The 20,023-nt window shown below is 49.6% G+C and overlaps 1 protein-coding gene across 1 annotated transcript in view; it reads right to left on the reverse strand.

The window, feature by feature from the left end:
- Positions 1–6,523, reverse strand: part of MUC4 (mucin 4, cell surface associated) — a 41,426-nt gene extending 34,903 nt beyond the window's left edge. The window contains exon 1 of the mRNA XM_032406255.1: positions 6,442–6,523. Coding sequence (XP_032262146.1) covers positions 6,442–6,523 — 82 coding nt within the window. The remainder of the gene's footprint in view (positions 1–6,441) is intronic.
- Positions 6,524–20,023: the final 13,500 nt, after the last annotated feature.

Genomic DNA, 20,023 nt, shown 5'->3' on the forward strand with positions numbered 1-20,023 from the left:
ATTGGCACAGCTCTCATCCTCATGGTAGTAACTAGGTTTTGGGTGCTGCCTCAGCCCCACTCACAGAAGAAGAACTAGGTCATGGAAACTGTTGTTCACACACAGCTGGGTCTGTGTTTCTCAGGACTGAAGACTGCCATTCCCTCAGAAATTCTTGGTGACCAAAGAATGAGATTTCTGAGCAGTTCCTGGGCTGTGGGTGATTCCAGGCTTCTGCCCCTCTGTGGTCAGGGTTTGGGAGCTGGCAAGTTCCCAGAGCTGCCCCTTAGGGACCTCATGTTGGTGCGAGATGATAAATACAATGGCTGTTGGAGCTATGGCTGTAGGGACTATGACAGGTAACAATGGAGGTGGTAGCTATGGTTTGTGTTTCTACTTTCATCTTAGAGGAAACAAGAACTGTGACCAGTATTGTGTCTGTTGGGTATTTTTCCTCCATTGTTCCTAGAATTCAAGATGAGGAAAGTCACAAACTCAGAATGTCCTTAGGATTAATGATCTTGTGATATTTTCAGCACCTAGAATGGTGGCTGGCATACAGGGATCACTTCATAGATATCTGTTGAATAAATAAATTCATGTGTCCCCGTCCCCTGGTCTTTGGTTCCTTCAGCTGAGGTTTGGAGAGAGTGTGAGGTTGCACCTGTTTCTCCTGTCACTGTCACAGTGGTCCCAGGGCCAGGAGGAGGCCAACACAACGGCTACAGCCTGGGAGGTATGACCACCACCGCAGCAGAAGGTAGTCAAACTCCTGAGGGCAACCCTAGGCTAGGAGGGTGTGTCTGCCTCAGATGGGAGCCAGGGAGAGATGAGCTCCAAAACCAAATGGCGGAGGCTGGAGATCGAACTTCTGAGGAGAGGAGGGGTGGGGAAAAGAAAGTTGGAGCTGTGCTTGTGAGCATCTGGTGGAAGCTGGATCTTGACACTTCTTGGCTAGGTTCTGGAGCTCCTGGGGTTTTCACCAGGGTAACCTTGGTGCTGCTACATAGACGCCGGCAGAAGTTCAGTCAAGTGACCTGTGATGGTATCCAAGGTGAAGAATACCTAGTTGATAGGTGTTGTTTGTGGCGTGACTTCAGTGGGTATAGTTGGAAAGGAAAGATAAAGTTCTTGCCTAGGAGCCAACTGTGAAGGGCAGATTCTTAATTTTTTTTCCACAGTGTGATTGACCTAAATGTTTGTGATCAGCTCAAAGGAGGTGGCTCCATTTACTAATGAGGAAAAGGAAGGAGATACTTGAAGAAGCTTTAATGATGCCAGTGGCTTTTTCGATACCTCAGTTCCCTCAAAACACAGGTTGGCCAGTCTTTGACTCAGGGAAGAAGGAACTGAAGCAAGAAAGCAAGATTGTAGTAACTACTGTGATTTAGTGGTTGCTTGGTTGTTTTAGCCGTGATTCCTCACAGACACAGTGTTTCTGACCCCCCTAACTAGGTCCTTTCTGAGTCCAACATGGACAATGAACAGCAGAATCTGACAAGGCCATGGAGTGGCTAAAAGTGTGGGTTCTGGAGTCAAACTGACCAACATTCACTGTGTGACTTGGACAAGTTACTTGACCTCTCTGACGCTTGAGGTCCTTATCTGTAAAAGTGGGATGATGGTAGATAACAGTAATAACAATGTGTGTGCTGCGTGCGAAATGCTTAGCTCAGTACCTAAGCTCAATAAATGGCACTTTGTGCTGCCTGTTATCTTGGCCATTACAAAGGTCTGAGATCCTGGTGAAGGCAGCAGTCCTTGTGACCGGCTGCTGTTTTCACTTGTCCGTTCCCTTCCCAGATCTCCACAGCCACCATTGGGCAAGCCATAGGACCTTCTGCCTGGACTCCTGCTGCCAACAACTAACCGGTCTCCCATTTCACCCTTGTCTACTTCCAATCCATTTTCCTCTACTGTATCCAGAGTAATCATGCCAAATTTCAAATCTGACTATGTCACTCCTCTACCTGAAACTCCTCACTGTCTGCCCGTTCTAGTTCCTTAAAACCCATAATCCCTTCCACGGTTTATAAGGCCCTGCGTGATCTAGACCAGGCCTACCTCTTTCAAGTCCTTCCCGGTCAAGCTCTCTCCTGCCTCTGCATGTCTTCCCCCAGCCTGGCTGGTGCTCCTTCTCTCCCCTGCCTCCACCTGGCTCACTACTCCTCCTTCTTGTCTCAGCTCAGAGCGCAGCGCTTGGTCAGAGAGGCCTTCCTGGACTTACTAATCTAAATGAAGTCTCCCTCTTTTGCTCTCATCAGAATACTTGTTTAACATAGAACCACATTTGTAGTTGGGAATTTTTCTGTAATTATTTTCTTTCTTTCTGCATACTAGATCTTCGCTCCAGGAGGCTGGGCCCTGTCTGTTCCATCTCTCACTGTGTACACACAGTTCTGCCCTAGAACAATGTCGGGCACTCCTTAAATAGTTGTTTAATTAACACATGGATGAACAGATGAATGAATGAACAAATGAAAGAACAAATGAATGAATATCTCAACAGGGGTTGTGTGTGCTTCAGTCCATCCTCATTGATGGGCTTGGCTGGTTTGGAGATTCATTTGTAAAAGGTTTTGTTATGCAGTGCAAACCCAGTAAATGAGGAGTCAGGAAATTTGGATTCTAGTCCCAGCTGCCCTACTTAGTGGCTGTGTGACATTTAAAAAGTTTTGGAGGCAGGAACCACGCATGACTTATTCATCTTTGTGTCTAGAGTACTTGGAATGAGTAGAAGTTCAACAAGTGAATGAATAACTCCAAGCTCTTTCCTACCCTGAAGTCCCCAAAGCCCATCGGCAACAGGCCTTTTGGGATTCAAGTTTCTATTTTAGCTGAGAGAGTAGATTTCTATGCAACCTTAAAAACGCTCACCGAGCTGCCTGCAGCGTAAGCCAGTGCCCTCTGTTTGAGCAGGGCCATGACTGTAGAGGCCTCGTGTGCAAGCACAGACACCCAGTTCCTGGGGCCTCTTCAGGGTCTCAAGGAAGATGCTGAGTATTTGGACCTGTACAAAGTGCCAATAAGTTGAGTTCATTTCAACTCCACTCCTCAGTGCTGTGCTGGGCCATAGGCATACAATGATGACTAAGCGTCTGCTTGCCATGAATTCAGCGCAGTAGAAGGAAAGACAAACATTCTAGGAGAACGTTTGGAAGTAGGAGGAGAGATGTCTATAAAGTCTTCAGTTTTGGCCTTCGAAGAAGTGGCCCCAAGAGCCACAGTAAGGGCCTATCTGAAGCATTTAGGGGTGCCACAAAACCAGGGGATAGACAGTAAAACCACTTGCTGGAGCAAATAGAAAGCCAACTGCTTCCTGGCCTCTCCTGGTCATGAAGGCATAAATCACTCACCTGTCAGTCACGGCCAGGACAGCCTCAGCCTCCGGAGCCGAGCCCCAGAAATCAAGGGTGGGAAGGAGATCGCTGGGCAAGGCCTCAAGAAGCCGTGGGCTCAGCTCTAGCGGGGGCTCTGCCCAATGGCAGAACTGGCCTTCAGGGGCAGCTCACGCCATAAGCCACATTCTAAATGAGCCAAGCCAGCCCTTGCAAACCTACAGGAAGGACAGGGGTGGCCTTGCCGAGGCTCGAGAATGCCTGGATGAATGAAAATGCCTGTGCCGACAGAGATGGCCATTCTATTCCCAGCTTCACCCTCTTTGCCCCCAATCTCCCCAGCTCTAAAAGGGAGCAGTCCCTTCTCTCAAATGAGATTTTATGGCTCTTCTACTTTATATCAGAGACGACCTCATTTTATCCTCACCACAACCCTATGAACTAGTCCCTTCGCATGTAACTCATTCTGCCAATAAAGCCACCAAGCTAAAGAGGCTCTTCTCCTGTCCCCTGGGCTAGCTAAGAGGCAACATTCACTCAAGGTTTTCTGACTTGAAGTTCCTGCTCTTTGCTGTACATTTTGCTGAGCCACTGGCCTAAATTTGATCTATTTTCTTATTAGGACCTCTTGTTCAGGGATTCTCTCCCTTTGGGTGTCCCCAAGCACAGCGAGAGTTTCCTGGGGTGGGGTGTGGGGGTGGGGGCTGATGGCCTGTGGCCTTGGGGGTGAGTTGGGTAGGCCTTTCCCAGACAGACTGAAGGTTCTCTGAGAGGGGTCCTCTGTGATGCGGCCCCCTCTGGCCTGCACTGGCGGCAGCCTGTAACCTCCCAGTGGTGGCCCCTGGCAGGGCGGCGGCCCCTTAATTACTGGGACACATAGGATTGGAGACTGGGTTTGATTTTGACCCAGTTTCCTTGCCGTGGGGCATGGAATCAGGGGTGCCAGGCTTCTTTCTGAGTCATTCTCACCGGGAACCACTAGTCACCTCTGACTCCATTGGCTCCCTGTCCAGTCCACCTCTGTCCACCTTCCTTTTGCCCTTTGACTTTTGACAGCCAGGGCTTTTCCTTAAGGAAGTCCTTACCACTGCAACATCTTCATGGAAACCCCAGGGCTGTCCCTCCAGCCGGGCGCAGGGGCTCCGCCTGGGTGAGGATGCTGGCAGCAAGTGTGGAAATGGGCTCTAGCTTCTGTCGGGCAGGTCACCCATCAGTCACCCTCAGCAATCCAAGGGAATGGGACTGACCAGTTTCTGCTTGCCCAGAAGCTCCCTGGGGCACATGTGGGGGGCTAACTACCTGTCCTGTGGAGACTGTCTTTCCCGCCATGTCCTCTGAATGCTCAGTCTGAGGCTTGGGGCACCACTTCCCACCCCACACCCACCTCCTTTCCAAGCCCAGCTCCATCTTGTCCCCTCAACAATGCACGGGCCCCAGCACTCCAGGACAGCTCTGTACTTCTTCCAGGCCCTCACTTTCATGGTCCTTTCCTCCTTTTCTTGCTCATACCCTGTGGCTCCCCATGGCTTTTCCTGCCCACCCCCACCCCAGTTCTTGCCCTCTAGGCTCTTCTCCACAAACTCTCTGGCTCCTCCCAAGCAAGAGGACCCTAAGACAGGGCTAAGTGCAGAGTTAGTACTGAACACTTTTTCTGTTGACTTTATACCACAGAATATCAAAACTTAAGAACTTGGGAATCCATTCACCACCCCACTTTTTATATAGGGGAACCGTGGCGTGGAGAGAGAAAGGACAAGAGGACCTGGACATGGTGACCAGATCAGTTAGTGCTAAAGCCAAGTCTGGGCCCCAGGGCCCCTAAATCCAAGCCACCTTGTCCCCATTGCCTATGGTCATGACTCCCATGGACACTCCTTCTGCATCCCTCTCTTTTACTCCTAAGTGGCTGGCCACTGCAGGCTCTAGATGCTCCTTCTGGCCTCCATTTCCTTACTATGCGATGAGTAGGTTGGGTGGGGGTGGGGGGCTGGGGGGGCTGGAGATTTGGGGAGATAGTTGTTTCATTTGCTCTTAGCCAAGCCCTTACACATTTCAAGGAAGGCAGAACATTCCACTTCACCAGTACTGGGTCTCTTACTATCTTTAAGAGAGTATATTCCTTCTGACCCACTCCCAAGAAGTGATCCCTTGGCTGAAAGCTTCCCTAGGCCTGTCGAGGAGGGGAAAGAGATGTGATTATTTCTTTGGTTTGGGCTTCGGACCCCTCATCCTCTCCTGGCCCCCAGAGCCTCTCAGAAGACACAGACACCCAGAAATACAGAATGAAACCCCATCCTAGAGCCAGAGAGGGGCAGCTTGGAAGGTAGAGGACTGCAGGATGCAGGGCAGACTTCTCCAACAGGCCTTGCTTCCATCCCCACACCAGTTCCATTCATAGAAGGGAAGTGGGGGTGTGTGGAGGAGGCCAAGGCCAACACCAGGTCTATGAGCCCTGCCCTGAGGGCATTAGCCCAAGAGGAGACTTTTCAACCCCAGGTCAGGGGCAAGAAGCCAACAGCTACCCTCTGGTCCCCACCTGTTTCTAAGCCAGTCTGCGTTCTCCTCTTCCTGGGTCCCTTTCTTTCAGGTCTGCGTGTCTCCTCCGCTTTTCCCCTTTCCCCCATTCTTTCTCTCTCTCTCTCTCTCTTTCTCATTCTCTCTCGCGCATGCTCACTTTGATTCATCTGTTTCTCACCTGTCTTTTCTTCTGACTCTGCATCTTTATGTCAGTTCTCCTTCAGGTCCTGTCACCCAGCTTTTCTGTTTTCTTCATCAGCCTCTCTCCTCAACTCTCTTTCCCTCTTTCTACAGTTCCACCTATCTGTCTCTTTCTCCCCGCAAAATAAAGCCCTGTTCCCCCCCCCCATGGGTTTCCCCAAACCAGGCCACTCATGCCCCCTAAGCACCTCTCTGCTTCGCACTGTCTCTATCTCCTCTTTTCTCTCTTTTGTTCTCCCACCTCTCTCCCATCTTGTCCCATCACTTCTCTCTCTTCCCTCTCCTTCCCTCCCTCCCTCCCTCTCCCTCTCTCATTCTCCTCCTCATTCTCTCCCTCCCTCTCTCCATGACAGCCCCAGCTCCCTGAAGTCAGCTTTTCCCTGCCCCAGAATGCTGCATCACTTACCCAGGACCATCGGCCAAAGGAGGCAGGAACATAAGCAGCTCAGGAACACCCAGGGGACCCTTTTCCACTGGGCCCCCCTCATGGCTCCAGAAAGAGTCCCTCAGGCTCCCCCAGGGAAGCTCCTCAGGACAGAAGCAGCAGTGTGAGGAATAGAGGTGAACTTGTCCCAACCGGCTGCTGGCCTGAAACAGGTGTATTTCCCTGAGGGGCCAGAGTACGGAAGGAGTAGGACAAAAGAAGGTGGGGCCCCATGCCAATCATCCTTGCCATGTCTTTTCTTTCTTCAATCTCCACCTCTTTCTCCCACCAGGAAAAAAAAAGAAAACACTGATACACCTATTGCTCTGCCCTGGTCAGCCTGAGCCAGTTAGGGGGAGGGATGGAAGGGGGGCGTGGGGGGATAGAAACCAGGGCACACTGGGAATGAGTGGGCCACCCTTCTGCCTGGAATCCTGGGCCCTCTCCTCCCTCCCCCAAGGGCTGCCCTGTCCTGCCAGAGCTTTGGACTGCTACAGCGGGAGGCAGCTGGGTGGTTTCAGGAGAAAGAGGAGGGGAGAATGGAAAACAAAGGGCCCAAGAGGGAGTGAGTTTGGGGCTGTATGAATTGGAGAAGAGTGAGATTTGAGAAGACCCTAAGAAACACAGAGAGTGGGGGGAACAATGGGGTGAGAGGTAGGAATCAGAAATACCCTGTATGTAGCGGTCCTGGGGGGCTCAGTCGTTAAGCCTCCAACTCTTGGTTTCAGCTCAGGTCATGATTTCAGGGTCATGATCTCAGTGTGGTGAGATCGAGCCCCACATCAAGCCCCACTTTAAGCCCTGTGCTCAGCACAGAGTCTGCTTGAGATTCTTTCCCTCTCTCTCTCTCTCCCTCCCCCTTTGCTCCCCAACACATGCGCTCTCGCTCTCTCTCAAATATATATGTATAAAATCTTAAAAAAGAAAGAAAGAAAGAAAGAAGAAAGAAGAAAGAAAGAAAGAAAAAGAAAGAGAAAGAAAGGAAAGAAAGAAAGAAAGAAGAAAGAAAAAAAGAAAGACCCTGTATGCAACTTTTGGAAAGGGGTGTTGGGCTCAGAATATCTGCTCCGCACCAGGCACACAGTAGACTCTCACAAAATGGTGTTTCTTCTTTCCAGAGGAGGGAGCACAGAGCCAGGGTCCAGAGAGCCCAAGGCAACCTGGGAAAGTGGCTTCAGGGATCTGGGATGGATAGTGGGATTGAGGGTAGAACCTGGGGAGAAGTTATAGTGACCCCACAAGAAACTGTGGGATTCTCCTGGAGATCTTAGGGCTCAGGTCACCCCATTTTTACTTATTGGGACCTGCCCACAACCAAGAAGGGGGAGGAACCCCAGACAGGGTGTGCTGATCCCAGTTCTAAAGGGAAGATAGTTGGGGTAGCTCTTCCCCCACCCCTTGCCACAGCATGAACCTGGGCTTCTGGTTCCTCAAGACTTGGTTCCCTGAGTATGGGGATCTGTGGAGTGATTGGTCCCAAAGCAGGGAACTCAGGCTCTCAGACACCACACAACCCAGGAAGAGGAGTTAGCATTTCCACATTCCCAGGTGGAGCAAGCCATATCCAAAGAGGAGTAAATGGCTGACACCGTGATGCCCTCTCAGAGGGCCACCCTGATGGCTTCTTGCTTGCTGAAGCTAAAAGTCCAGTTGCAGCCAAAGCACAAAGGCCAGACCTTCCAGTTAGAATACAGATACTGCAGAAAAGTAGCATGGTGTCCCCATCAGTCCTTCTACCTCTGTATGGATGAGTTAATCCCATTCTCTCCTGGGAGCAGGAAACTCATAAAGGTAAAGGGGGATTTCAGGCATAGAGTACCTAGACAGAATAGGAGGAGGAGATCACTGAAGAGAATTTACATAGACATCAAGGCCCAGCTTGGCCTTCTTAATCATTTTTCTGTGTCAGGTCTTGCTCATGAGTTTTCCCATTAACTTGCTGTGTGTTTTGTTTGGTGACACTCTGGACTACATTGTCCATCTACAGAGTAGAAAAAAGCATTACAGGTTAGACCAAAGTAAGAGTTGGACATACCGTTGACCTGATCTCACAGATAACTTCCCACTTTCCAATGCAAGGAAGACCAGAGGCACAGAGTGTTCTTCGGAGGCCACTGTGGTAGCCAAGATTCCACTGGGCATTAGGACGCCTTGGGTTTAAAGCCCAGCTCTGCCGCCCAAGGTAAGTCACAGCCTCTTGAACCCTGGTTTCCTCATCTATGAAACAGGGATAATATGTCAAAGAAAAACCAGAGTTGGACAGTAGTGAAAGCGATAAAAGCAGATTTTATTCAGGACTCTTGCAGCAGGGGAAAGGACTTCAGGATAGAACCAGGCTCAACTCCGAATACAGCATGGACAAGTGGAAACTTACAGCCAAGGAGTGGAGCGCAGAAGGGGGTCAGTGGATGGAAAATTATGAAGAGAAAACATCAGGGGTAAGTGGGATTCTGGAGAAACCAACCTAACTGGGCTCTTGCTGAAGACAGGCTGGGTGACCAGACATCACCTGGGGGGTGATGGGGGGTGAGGAACCAGATCAGACATTGAGGTGATCGAATATTGAGGATGGCACACTCTTGGTGAACTGAATCAGCAGGGTTCTTGCTAAAACTGGATTTTACAAGGAAGTGCATAGATGGGCCTAGGAGGTTCAGGAGCTTAAGATCTAATCAAGACAAAAATCTTTGTCAAGTAACACCCACCTCAAAGGTTGTGAGCTCATACACGTTAAAGTGTTTTAGAAACATTAAGACACCTGGAAAGGGCACTTGGCTCTTCTTTCCTTCCTAACATCATCCCTAAAGGTAGAGACAAATGAGTGTACCTGGGGGACAAGGAGAAGTTTGGAAAAGAATTTCCAGGCCTATCTGCATCCAGGGTCTTTGCTGTGTCCCCGTCGGGTTTTAGACACGGGCGTGTACACATCTCATTCATCTTTTCCCCGGCTACCTCCAGTTCCCCTCCCGGTTTCCCTTTCTGCCTGGCTCCTTCTCAACTTGCTCCTTTTCCAGAGCTGGGATGCTTCTGTCTCTGCAACAAATGCCCCTCTCTTTGTCTTTCCTTCTCCCCTCCCAAGGCATCTGATGGGGACACAGAGGGATGAGTAGGAGGGGAGGCAATGAGTGGATTCTCTCTGTCCTGTCTGGTGGAGACCTCCTAGGCTGCAGACCACTGGCAGGAACCTGAAACTAACTTTATTTATTTATTTTTAAAGATTTTATTTATTTATTTGAGAGAGAGTGAGCGAGAGCACAAGCCAGGGGGAGAGGCAGAGGGAGAAGCAGACTCCCCACTGATCAGGGAGCCCGATGTGGGGCTCAACCCAAGACCCTGGGATAATGACTGAGCCGAAGGAAGACACTTAACCGACTGAGCCACCCAGGTACCCCACTGAAACTAACTTTAAGCTGATATTTTGTGTGGGCACCTAGAGAGCTCGGTCTGGACTTGAGGTATAAGTAAATTGGAGCAAGGATAAGATTATGACCTTTTCACATGGAAGAAAGATACAGACTTGGCTTGAACAGACTCAGCCTGGATTCTAGACAGCAAAGTCAAGATCCTGAAGGGAGATTTCTCTTCTAAGCTAATCAGAGTGGGAAGTCCTAGGTTTTTTTTGGGGGGGGGATGCTAAAATTGCTTACATCCTTATAATATATGCCCTGATAGACCCTCATGCTGCTAATAAAGTTCCTTCTGATCAGACTTACCACACCTAGATTGAGATGGGGTAGGAAGTCAGATGTTTATTAAATCTGATCTATGAAGTCCTGAACAAAAAGACTTGTAACTAGAGTGTCAGGCCCTGTGTATGACCCCATAACCCTGTGAGATGCATATCACCCCTATCTCACATGGGAGAGAACCCTGGTTCAGGAAGAGGAACACATCCTCCCGTCATCACTGAGTCATGGTCCAGGTTGGGTGATCAGGCGAAACTGGAGAATTCTATAGCTCCCCTGATCTCACCCGGGCCAGAGCACACAGTAAGTCACAAAGCTGTAGCTCCAGCCTAGGTCGGCCTGCCTCCAGAGCAAACGAAGGGATCAAACACGTGCTCAGTGCTTACTCTATGCCGAACGGTTTGTTAAGTCCCCCAGGTAGACATGGAAACGTGCCTTTCAGGAAGGACAGCGGTACCAGCTGCTCGGGGCGAGGTGAGTTGACAGGCTCCAGCAGCTAGCTCCTTCCTGGTGCACCTGAGCTTTCAAGCCAACCTCATGCTCTTGTGAGCAACGCAGTGGTGCCAGGTCCTGGTTATTTCCACCCCGCCTGCGGGACTCCTCTAACAGGTGTCAGGTCACTGCCGAGGAGGTCACCGAAGTGAAGACGGGAAGCTCTGCTCCCCAGGCCTTGGCTCCCAGACCCCCGTGAAAGCGGGGGCCCTGGCGTTTGGGCCCCATAAAGGCCCCCATCATTCTCCCCAGATTGGATGTCTCAGCCCATATCTTTAGAAGTGACGAGCATTTTCACTCCTATTAGCTCATTTCCCTTCTCATTTTACTTCTGAGGCAGAGGGGGGCGAAATGCTTACCCAAGCAGCACCTTCCTGCCTGGAGTCCCTGTGAAGGAGGAAGGATGGAGCCCCAGCAAGCCCCATCCTGAGTGTGCAGGCAGAGGCAGATGGGAAGTACCCTGACTTGAGGCCCGGAAATCTATATTTAGCCATTCACTCAAATTTAAAGAGAAGAAAAGAAGGCCAGGCAGTTAGCCACAGGGCTGTCGAAAGTCCAGCCCCCAGGGGCCCAGATTTGCTCTCTGTGTCCTACAGTTAGGTTTCCCTTTCTAAATTCTGAAAGAGAAAGAGAACTCAACCTAACTTTGGAAGTGGAAGAGACCTTGGTGATGGTGCAGTCACACTCCCCGTTCCACCAGGGAAGAGGTGCAGGCCCAGAGAGAAGGGAGTGTCCGAGTTCACGGAGTCGGTGAGTGGCAGATATGGGCCTTGGCCCCATGGCTCCAGGGCTCATTCTGCTTTGCTGCCCTGCCTCCCACGTTTATCCGGTTGTTCTCGAACATTCCTGGCCCCCCAACCAGAATCCCTGCCCCTAGTGTAAACCCGTGTTCACAGGCAACACTTGGTACATGTTGTCATTATGGGGACTGAATAATGGCAGACTGTCCTCTCAGCCCGGACAGCCAACAAACAGACATCTCCAACTCCGTGTGCTGACAGAGTCCAGGCCAGGCCGAAAATAGTCTTTTATTTTATTTATTTTTTTTTTTTAAAGATTTTATTTATTTATTTATTTGACAGAGAGAGACACAGCGAAAGAGGGAACACAGGCAGGGGGAGTGGGAGAGGGAGAAGCAGGCTTTCCGCTGAGCGGGGAGCCCGATGCGGGGCTCGATCCCAGGACCCTGGGATCATGACCCGAGCTGAAGGCAGACGCTCAACGACTGAACCACCCAGGCGCCCCGAAAATAGTCTTTTAAAATAAAGCTTAGTAGTTGGGTTTTTTCCCATTATAAAAGTAATGCATGCCCATTATAGCAAATATGGAAAATATTTAAAAGTAGAGAGAAAAAACCCATCCCCAATGATCCACCACCAAGAAAAACCTCTCCTAGTACACTGATAGTTTCCTAGCCTCTTCCCCATGAATAGTTCATATACATAGTCTTAATCTATCTTATCGTAGATAAAATTCGGATCCCTTTTTACAATGTAACTTTAAACCCAAGCATTTCTTCCTGTCACTGTGAACCCTTCATTCATGTATTTTTCATAAAATTTCATTGAGTGGACTGCTACTATATCTTATTTAATTATGTTGGACACGGGTTATTTACAGTTGTCCTATTACAAGTAATGAAGAGTTGAGAGTCTTGCGCCTAAAGCTCCTTGCATATTTAGGCTCATTTCCTTAGGCTAGAATCAGGCCTTGTGTGTTTTTGTAGACTGCTCTGACCTTCCTTCTAGAGCAGGAAGTCAATGAACGTGAATTAGCTATGTCTACAGGATGTGGGGTGTATCCTTGGACACTTGGGGTCCATGAAGTCTCTAATGCTAACAATCTTTTTTTTTTTTTTTTTTTAATTTTTTTTATTGTTATGTTAATCCCCATACATTACATCATTAGTTTTAGATATAGTGTTCCATGATTCATTGTTTGTGCATAACACCCAGTGCTCCATGCAGAACGTGCCCTCCTCAATACCCATCACCAGGCTAACCCATCCTCCCAACCCCCTCCCCTCTAGAACCCTCAGTTTGTTTTTCAGAGTCCATCCTCTCTCTAATGCTAACAATCTAATGGTAGAGGTGAAACCAAAAGAATGCGACAATTACTCAGTTGAGCTAAAAATGACAGATGGATTAAGGACAGCAGATGGGTTGAGAAACAGGTAGAGTCATTTAAGGATGCCTTCCTGGGTGGGTTCCCTGCCATGATCCATGACCAACTGCCAGGCTTCTCATTTGAATACCTGAGACTTGATACATAGCCCAGGAGAATATTCTAGAGAAAGTGATTCAGAAGGAATTGGAAAGAGAAATGTGTGTGTGTGGGGGTGGGGGGGAGTGGTACTTAGCCAAGGGGGTTAGAGCAGAAGATGGAAATGGTCCTGAAACAAAATCTAGCTGAATGAGGCCGGTGCTCCCCTGGAGAAAGGAACCAGCTGGCAGAGAAGGCCAAGGGAAGCGAGGGGGAGCAGAGCCAGGGAGCCCCAGCAAGCCCCACTCCCCAGTGTACAATGGAGGCAACAGAACTTGGATGGAGCGTTAGCCTGGCACTCCAACAGCCGAGTTAATCTGTGAGCCTGTGGGCCAGGCACTGTGCCTGGCACAGGGGATGCTGAGATGAGCAAGCCACAGCCCCTGCCCTCACAGGGTCACAGTCTAGAGGGATCTAGACGTGGGTGAAGGGCCATTTAGTGACAGGCCCTCTGGGTCTGTGGCCCTGAGCTCGGGGGTATGTTGGGCAATGGAGGAAGCTCACGGAGGGCAATCCAAGAGGATCTCAGTATTAGTTTCCTAGAGCTGCTGTAACAAAGCACTGCAAACCGGGTGGCTGAAAGCAACAGAAATGTATTCTCTCACAGTTCTGGAAGCCAGAAGTCCTAAATCAAGGCGCTAATTGGAACATGCTCCCTGCAAGGGCGCTAGGCGAGAACCCTTCCTTGCCTCTTCTAACTGCTGGTTGCTGGAAGCTCTGGTGTTCCGCAGCTTGCAGCTTCCCTCCTCACGTGTCCTCTTCTCCCCCATGTGTCTGTCTGTTCGCTCTTCTTATAAGGACACGAGTCATTGGAGTAGTGCCCACGCTAAGCCAGTATGACCTCTGTCTAACGTAACTGATTATATCTGCAAAGACTCTATCCCCAGGGGCGCCTGGGTGGCTCATTCAGTTGAGCGTCTGCCTTTGGCTCAGGTTGTGATCCTGGGGTCCTGGGATTGAGCTCAGCGGGGAGACTGCTTCTTCCTCAGCCCCTCCCCATGATCGTGCACTCTCTCTCTCTCTCTCAAAAGTAAATAAAATCTTAAAAAAAAAAAAGAGTCTATTGCCAGATAAGGTCACAATGAGATTCTTGGTGACATGAATTTTGCAGGGACACTAATCCAACCCAGCATAACCTCTGAAGAAAGTTTGGGAAGGGTAAATGTAAGAGTCATTACAATAGATGACCTCTACAGGGAAGCCTAGCCGGTGAGCCTCATCACCCTGGGCTGGCCCTGGAAGTCCCAAACACCTGCCTCAGTCACCGCTGAGCTGCCAAGCCAGTCTGGGTGACCAAAGGCATTGTCCATACTTGACCCCTTGATCAAACTTCCCAGGGGTAGGAGGCTGGGCAGGCAGCCAACCCAGGAGCTCCCAACCCTGCCTCCTTATGTCCATGCTGAGACCACCCCTCACTGCCCAGGAGGGCTGGAGAGAAGTGGTGGAGACAGGAGGGCAGGGCCCAGCTGGAGCTGACCACACCTGCCCCTGACCCGTGATTTCAACCCACTCTTTCAAAGGTGGACTCAGTATAGCTGAGTGAAGGCTTCATACTTCCTGGTTTCCCTCTGAACCAGGAGAAGAGAATAAGGGTAGGCAAGGGGAGAGAGACAGGATAGTAAAAACATAAACGAACCCTTCCCTGTTCCCCGGGGTAATTCCACAGCCGGGTTTGGCAGCCAACTCCCCACCTCCCATACCAGACTGCTCACTGCTCTCCAAGGGTGGGGAAGAACCTAAACATTTTCCCCTTTGCTCACACAATCCCAGACTCTCTCTTTATGGGAAAAAGTGACTTCTCACTTTGCTCTGCTCCTTTGAAATTACTTCTTCAGGTGCGCCTGGAATGTTGTCTCCCCCTAGCCCTCGGTTGCCACCCACACTTCCTGGAGCCCTGGAGATCTGGGGCTCAGAGGGAGGAGGAGGCAGGAGGATTGTGATCACTAAGCCTGTGTCCCATATCCCATATAGGGGTGCAGTACTGCAAGATGAGGTTTGCACTGAGATGAGCATGAAGTTCTGGGGTCTAGAGACTGCATTAGCGGGTGAGGTCCCAGGTCCCAGGGGGGAGCCTGTGGGAGGGGTCAGCAGCTGGTTCTCCTTCCGAGGAAGGGGGGGGATGTTGAGAGGGGCTGTGGTCAAGCCCCAGAAGACTGAGGGAGTGCTCCAGGGGAAAGAACAGGGGCTTTGGAGTCACCATGGCCAAGCTGCTTCCCAGCTGAACCTCAGTTTCCCCATCTGCACAATGGGAATGGTAATAATTTCTATTAGCTTAACACATAGAAGATTCTCGACAAGTGTCAATGTTCCCTCCCCCCACCCCCTACCTCCTAGGGAAGGTGGACACAGAAAAAGACCCAAAGAGCTGTTTGGAGCAAGAGCCTGGGGTCGTTCTGGGTGGCAGGGTTAGCTCTTTGAGGGGGTTACAGTATAATTCATGCTGAGTGGCTAGCTTAGGAAGGGAAACAGGTTGGGGAGGCCTGGCTATAGGGCTCAGGAGGCTACTGTCTTCACCAGGCTCCTGGTAAACTGGGAGGGGGTCAGCTTGGCTAGATCGGGTGAGTTGGTGTTAATCCTATGCAGATCAGCTTATTTTATGTAATGATCATGCAAGCTGGTAAGTTCGTCAAGAACTATGGTTTAGAAGCTGGGGGAGAGAAGCCTGCTTGAAAGAATGAGGTTTGGAGAATCACAACCAGTGGTATTGAATCCATCTACTAAAAAGCATAATATGCAAAGGCAAGGAAGAGGTGCGTCTTGGAAGGATAATTTTGATTTAAAGGTTTGTTTTTTTTTTTTTAATTCTGATACTAGACTATCTCATAGAAAGCCTGCTGGCCCTAGATGCAACCTCTGTTGGGAGTTCAAATGTAGGCTCCAGTATCTTATAATAATGAATATGTAGTATAATAAATATTGCGGGGGCGCCTGGGTGGCTCAGTTGTTAAGCGTCTGCCTTCGGCTCAGGTCATGATCTCAGGGTTCTGGGATCGAGCCCTGCATCGGGCTCCCTGCTCGGTGGGGAGCCTGCTTCTCCCTCTCCCACTCCCCCTGCTTGTGTTCCCTCTCTCGCTGTGTGTCTCTCTGTCAAATAAATAAATAAAATCTTAAAAATAAACAAATAAATAAATAAATATTGTGATACGTGGTTTAATAGTATATATTGTATAGAATTATTACATTAGCCTAAGTTAAATGTGAGATTGGTTTTTTAAAAATGCTTTAAAAGTTTTCCTGGCTGTTATTGCCCGGAGAGCCCCTGAATATATGATTCCCTTTAGCGCGCCTGAGCAGCCAAACCCCAAGCCCCTGGTCACTCTGAGACAATCGGTCCCGCCCTTGTTTAATTTGTCCCTTGTTTAGTTTGTGCCAAGAGGTAGGCACCCGCTGCAAGGACCTGGCTTTCTGAGCACCCTGCTGTGGAAAAGACTAACCACCCCCCCAACCCCATGCCATCAGAGTAAAGATCACTGCAGTTTGCTCAAAGTATTAAGAACATGAACCCAGCCCTGTTGTTTGGTTCAAGCTTCTTCTTCCTTCCCACCAGCCCCGTGTAGGAGAAAGAGGCAAGCTTAAAATTCGCTGATTTTATGCATATCTGTGAGTCTGTGTTTCTGTATAAATGACCAATGCATTGAAAAAAGAAAGCAAAAAACACAAAACGACTTCTTGTACCCTTCTCAGGGTCTAGCGTATGGCCTTTCATCAGATGAATACAGGGGGTGAGGAAGGCAAGAAGAAAATGGGAGGACCAGGAGGGGCACGCTGAGCAAACTTACAGCTTCCATTCAGGCATCCGGTCAAGGCCAGGAAAGGGCTGCTGTGGGCAGGGTCTCTGGGACACAGGAGGACGGGCATTCTGATTGAGGCAGATAGGGAGTCCAGCCCCTGGGGATGCAAACCTGGTGTGCGGGTGGAGGGGGTGTTAAGAATAAATGAGGTGGGGAACCAGAGCCTCTTCATCAGCGCATTAGTAGCTTAATGCTGCCAACCTGCGTGGCTCCCTGAGCAACGGGAGAAGAGCAGCGGGGGCTGACTCACCCAGATTCCTTCAAAGTTGAGTAAAATCTATTAGGTACCTGGTTGGAATCCAGAATACCTGCCTGGGGTGGAGGAGCCCCAGAAAGGAGGAAATTGCCAGAAGAGCCCGAGGGGCCAACAGAGCATACCAGGGGGGTCTGCTTTGTAAGAAGCAACAGCATCCATCTTGCTGTGCTGGGAGGTGAGTGGGGGGTGCTTTGTGCAGAGAGCGCTTATGTTTAGGGGTTTTATAGGGGTGGGTGTCTCTCTTTTCTACCCGGGATGGAGGACTCTGAGTTCATGGAAGGGAGTGAGAGAGAGAAGATGGGTGGAAACCAAAATATAGAGTCCTCAGTTTGGGAAGGGATTTTCTGCAGGAATAGCTTTGGCCAGAGACTTCCGGCTTCTCTCTGGTACCCAAAGATGCTTCAAACTTTCAGGCCCTTCCTTTCTGGCTTTGTGCCCACCTCCCACCCACCTCAGAAAGCTCTGACGAGGCCCCCAGAAAGCCTAACACCTGCTTGCTGGGAGGAGGCCAGCCCTCATGTCGTCCCAGGGATTCTTGCCCCTGCTTGCTTCTCCCTGCAGTCAGCTCTTCGGTCTCCCACTCTCCCTGGCTGGTCCTTACGGTGCCTCAGTTTTGGCTGAAGCTTATTCATCAGGCTGAAGCTTTTTCTATCCCCCAGGCAAACCTTAGCTTCCTTACCTGCCCTCCCGCTCAGCTACTGCCTGAGGGCCCCCAGGTGCCTAGAGTCCCAGCTTTGTCTTTCCTCTTGCTCCCCCCTGGACTCTGCTGAACACCATCGCTCCACAATCCATTTACTGAGCTTAAAAGACATACCTACCTGATGTCAAGAACTGTGAAGGGCCTGCCACAGTATCATGGATGCGGGCAGAAGACATGAGACTCCGGGGTCAAAGACAAAGGACTTTACTACTCCAGACACAGCAGATAGCATGAACTTCATGCTCACACTGGCTTCCCTTGCCCCCTAAGTCCCAGAGGGGCAACACAAAGGCAGCCCAGATGGGTTCTGTGACAGTGGGCTTGTGTCCCAGCTGAGAAACCCTGGTCTTAGGAAACTCCAATCTTTTTAAGAGGCTGTCAACAAACCTACCCACCCTTTCCCCAGAGGTAAACATTATCTTTATTATATTGGATAGCAACCAAATCTGCTTCTCTTCCAGAGGGACACGCTATCTCTGTCTCTCGAAGCTGTTCACCGTATAAACACCCTTGAAAAGATAGTCTGGAACAAAAGGCCGTCTGTATTTCTGCTCCCAAGACTTACAAAAAACGCGAGAGACTGATGGAGAATTGTCTCCCAACATCCGAGACCTGGGGAGACCCAGGGCCACTGGCATGTGTTGCTGGCTCTTTCCGCTGCCTTAGGTTCGCTGGGGTGACTCATTTAGCACCATATACTCCCCTCCCCCAGGTCTCTGTGCCCAGCACAGTGCCCAGACCCCAGTAGTTTCTCAATAAGTGTTTGTCAAATGGCTGGATGAATAAATGAGTCTTTATAGAATTTCTGCTTTATAGCCTGAAAATGGCTAAAACATTTTTTTAAAACCACAAAAGTAATGACAACTAATATATGTTGAGTATCTGCTTCGTGCTGGTGTGGTCAATTCCACTGTAACCGGAACTGACGTGACTCCCCCTCCCCCATCTAAAACAAATAAATAAAATCTTTAAAAAAAAAAAACAAAACAGCTTCTCTTAAAAAAAAAAAATGACTTCTAGGAATTCATCCAAAGGAAATCACAGGCCAAGTCTACACAGATGTATGTACGTAGCAAAAACTGGGGACTGCCTAATGGGTGAGTACTGGAATTTGCTTAAGGTCTTATGATGCATTAGTACAATGGAATATAATGCACTCGTTAAAAATGATCATGTGGAAAAATATATAGCAATCAGGGAAAAGTCAATAAAACATTGTGAAGTAAAATGTTTATAGAATGGTTTATATGTTTATAATAGTTTCTATGTCCCAAAAGTTTTTAAAAGAGCCAAATAAAAAAAAGAAGAAGAAGAAGAAGAGCCTGGAACGAAATACGGGCAAATGGTAATAACACTGGCATGCTCTGAGCGGTGGGTGCCTTTTATTTTCTCATTGGTTGGTATTTTCAACAAGTATCATTTATAATAACGTTTTGTGCGTTTCTTAAATGAAGATTTGTCTTCCTCCATGAGCTGTTGTCAGGCGAGTGCTGACAGGGTCTGAATTCCTTGAGCAGACAGCCACAGGATCCCAGGCCTGACGGGACCAGCAGGCCAGCTAGCACAGTGCTGTCCCCAGGCTGAGGCTGAGCGTGGGGCAGCGGGGTCTCATGCCAGTGGACTGGGTCAGCACCAGCACTTAAAAAAATTGTGTGTGTGCCTGTGTAGAGAGGACTGCAACGTGAACTGTATTTTTATATAGGTTGTAGTTCGAAAAAAAAATTTGAGGGGCATGTGGGTGGCTCAGTCAGTTAAGCATCCGACTCTTGTTATCTGCTCGGGTCATGATCTCAGGGTCGTGAGATCAAGCCCCGCATCGGGCTCTGTGCTGGGCATGGAACCTGCTTGAGATTCTCTCCCTCTGCCCCTCCTCCCCCCCCCCCCCCCCCCCCTCCCCCCTCAAAAAAAAAAAAAAAAAAGTTTTTTGAGACATAGTACTCTATAGTAACACCACCAAGGGCTGCCCAGCCCTAACTGAGCCTGGTGACGGGGAGCTCACTACCTTGCTGCTGGTTCCTGGCAATACAAACTGTTAGACAGATTTCCTTATATTTAACAAACTCTGGCTTCTCATCATGCCCAGTCACCCCTGACCCCCTCCTTCCCGGGCAGCACTTCAGATGTTTGAGGGCAGCTCCACATCACGCCTGAGTCCAGGCGGCCGCCCCCTCCTCAACTCCTTAGCCACACTCTACTTCCAGGTTTTGAGGCCCTCACTTTCCACTGGCTCTTCTGAAGTCATCCTCTCTCCAGCCCCCTGGTTCATGAAAGTGTGACACACACACCCTCTCCCAGGACGGAGGCCACCATGCTGGGCCACCTTGCTCATTAATTAATCCGTGAATTCATTCAGTGGTCATTGAGTGAGCACCACTGT

Source organism: Phoca vitulina, unplaced genomic scaffold (assembly GCF_004348235.1).
Source record: "Phoca vitulina isolate PV1807 unplaced genomic scaffold, GSC_HSeal_1.0 scaffold8, whole genome shotgun sequence".
NCBI classification, from domain to species: Eukaryota; Metazoa; Chordata; class Mammalia; order Carnivora; family Phocidae; genus Phoca; species Phoca vitulina.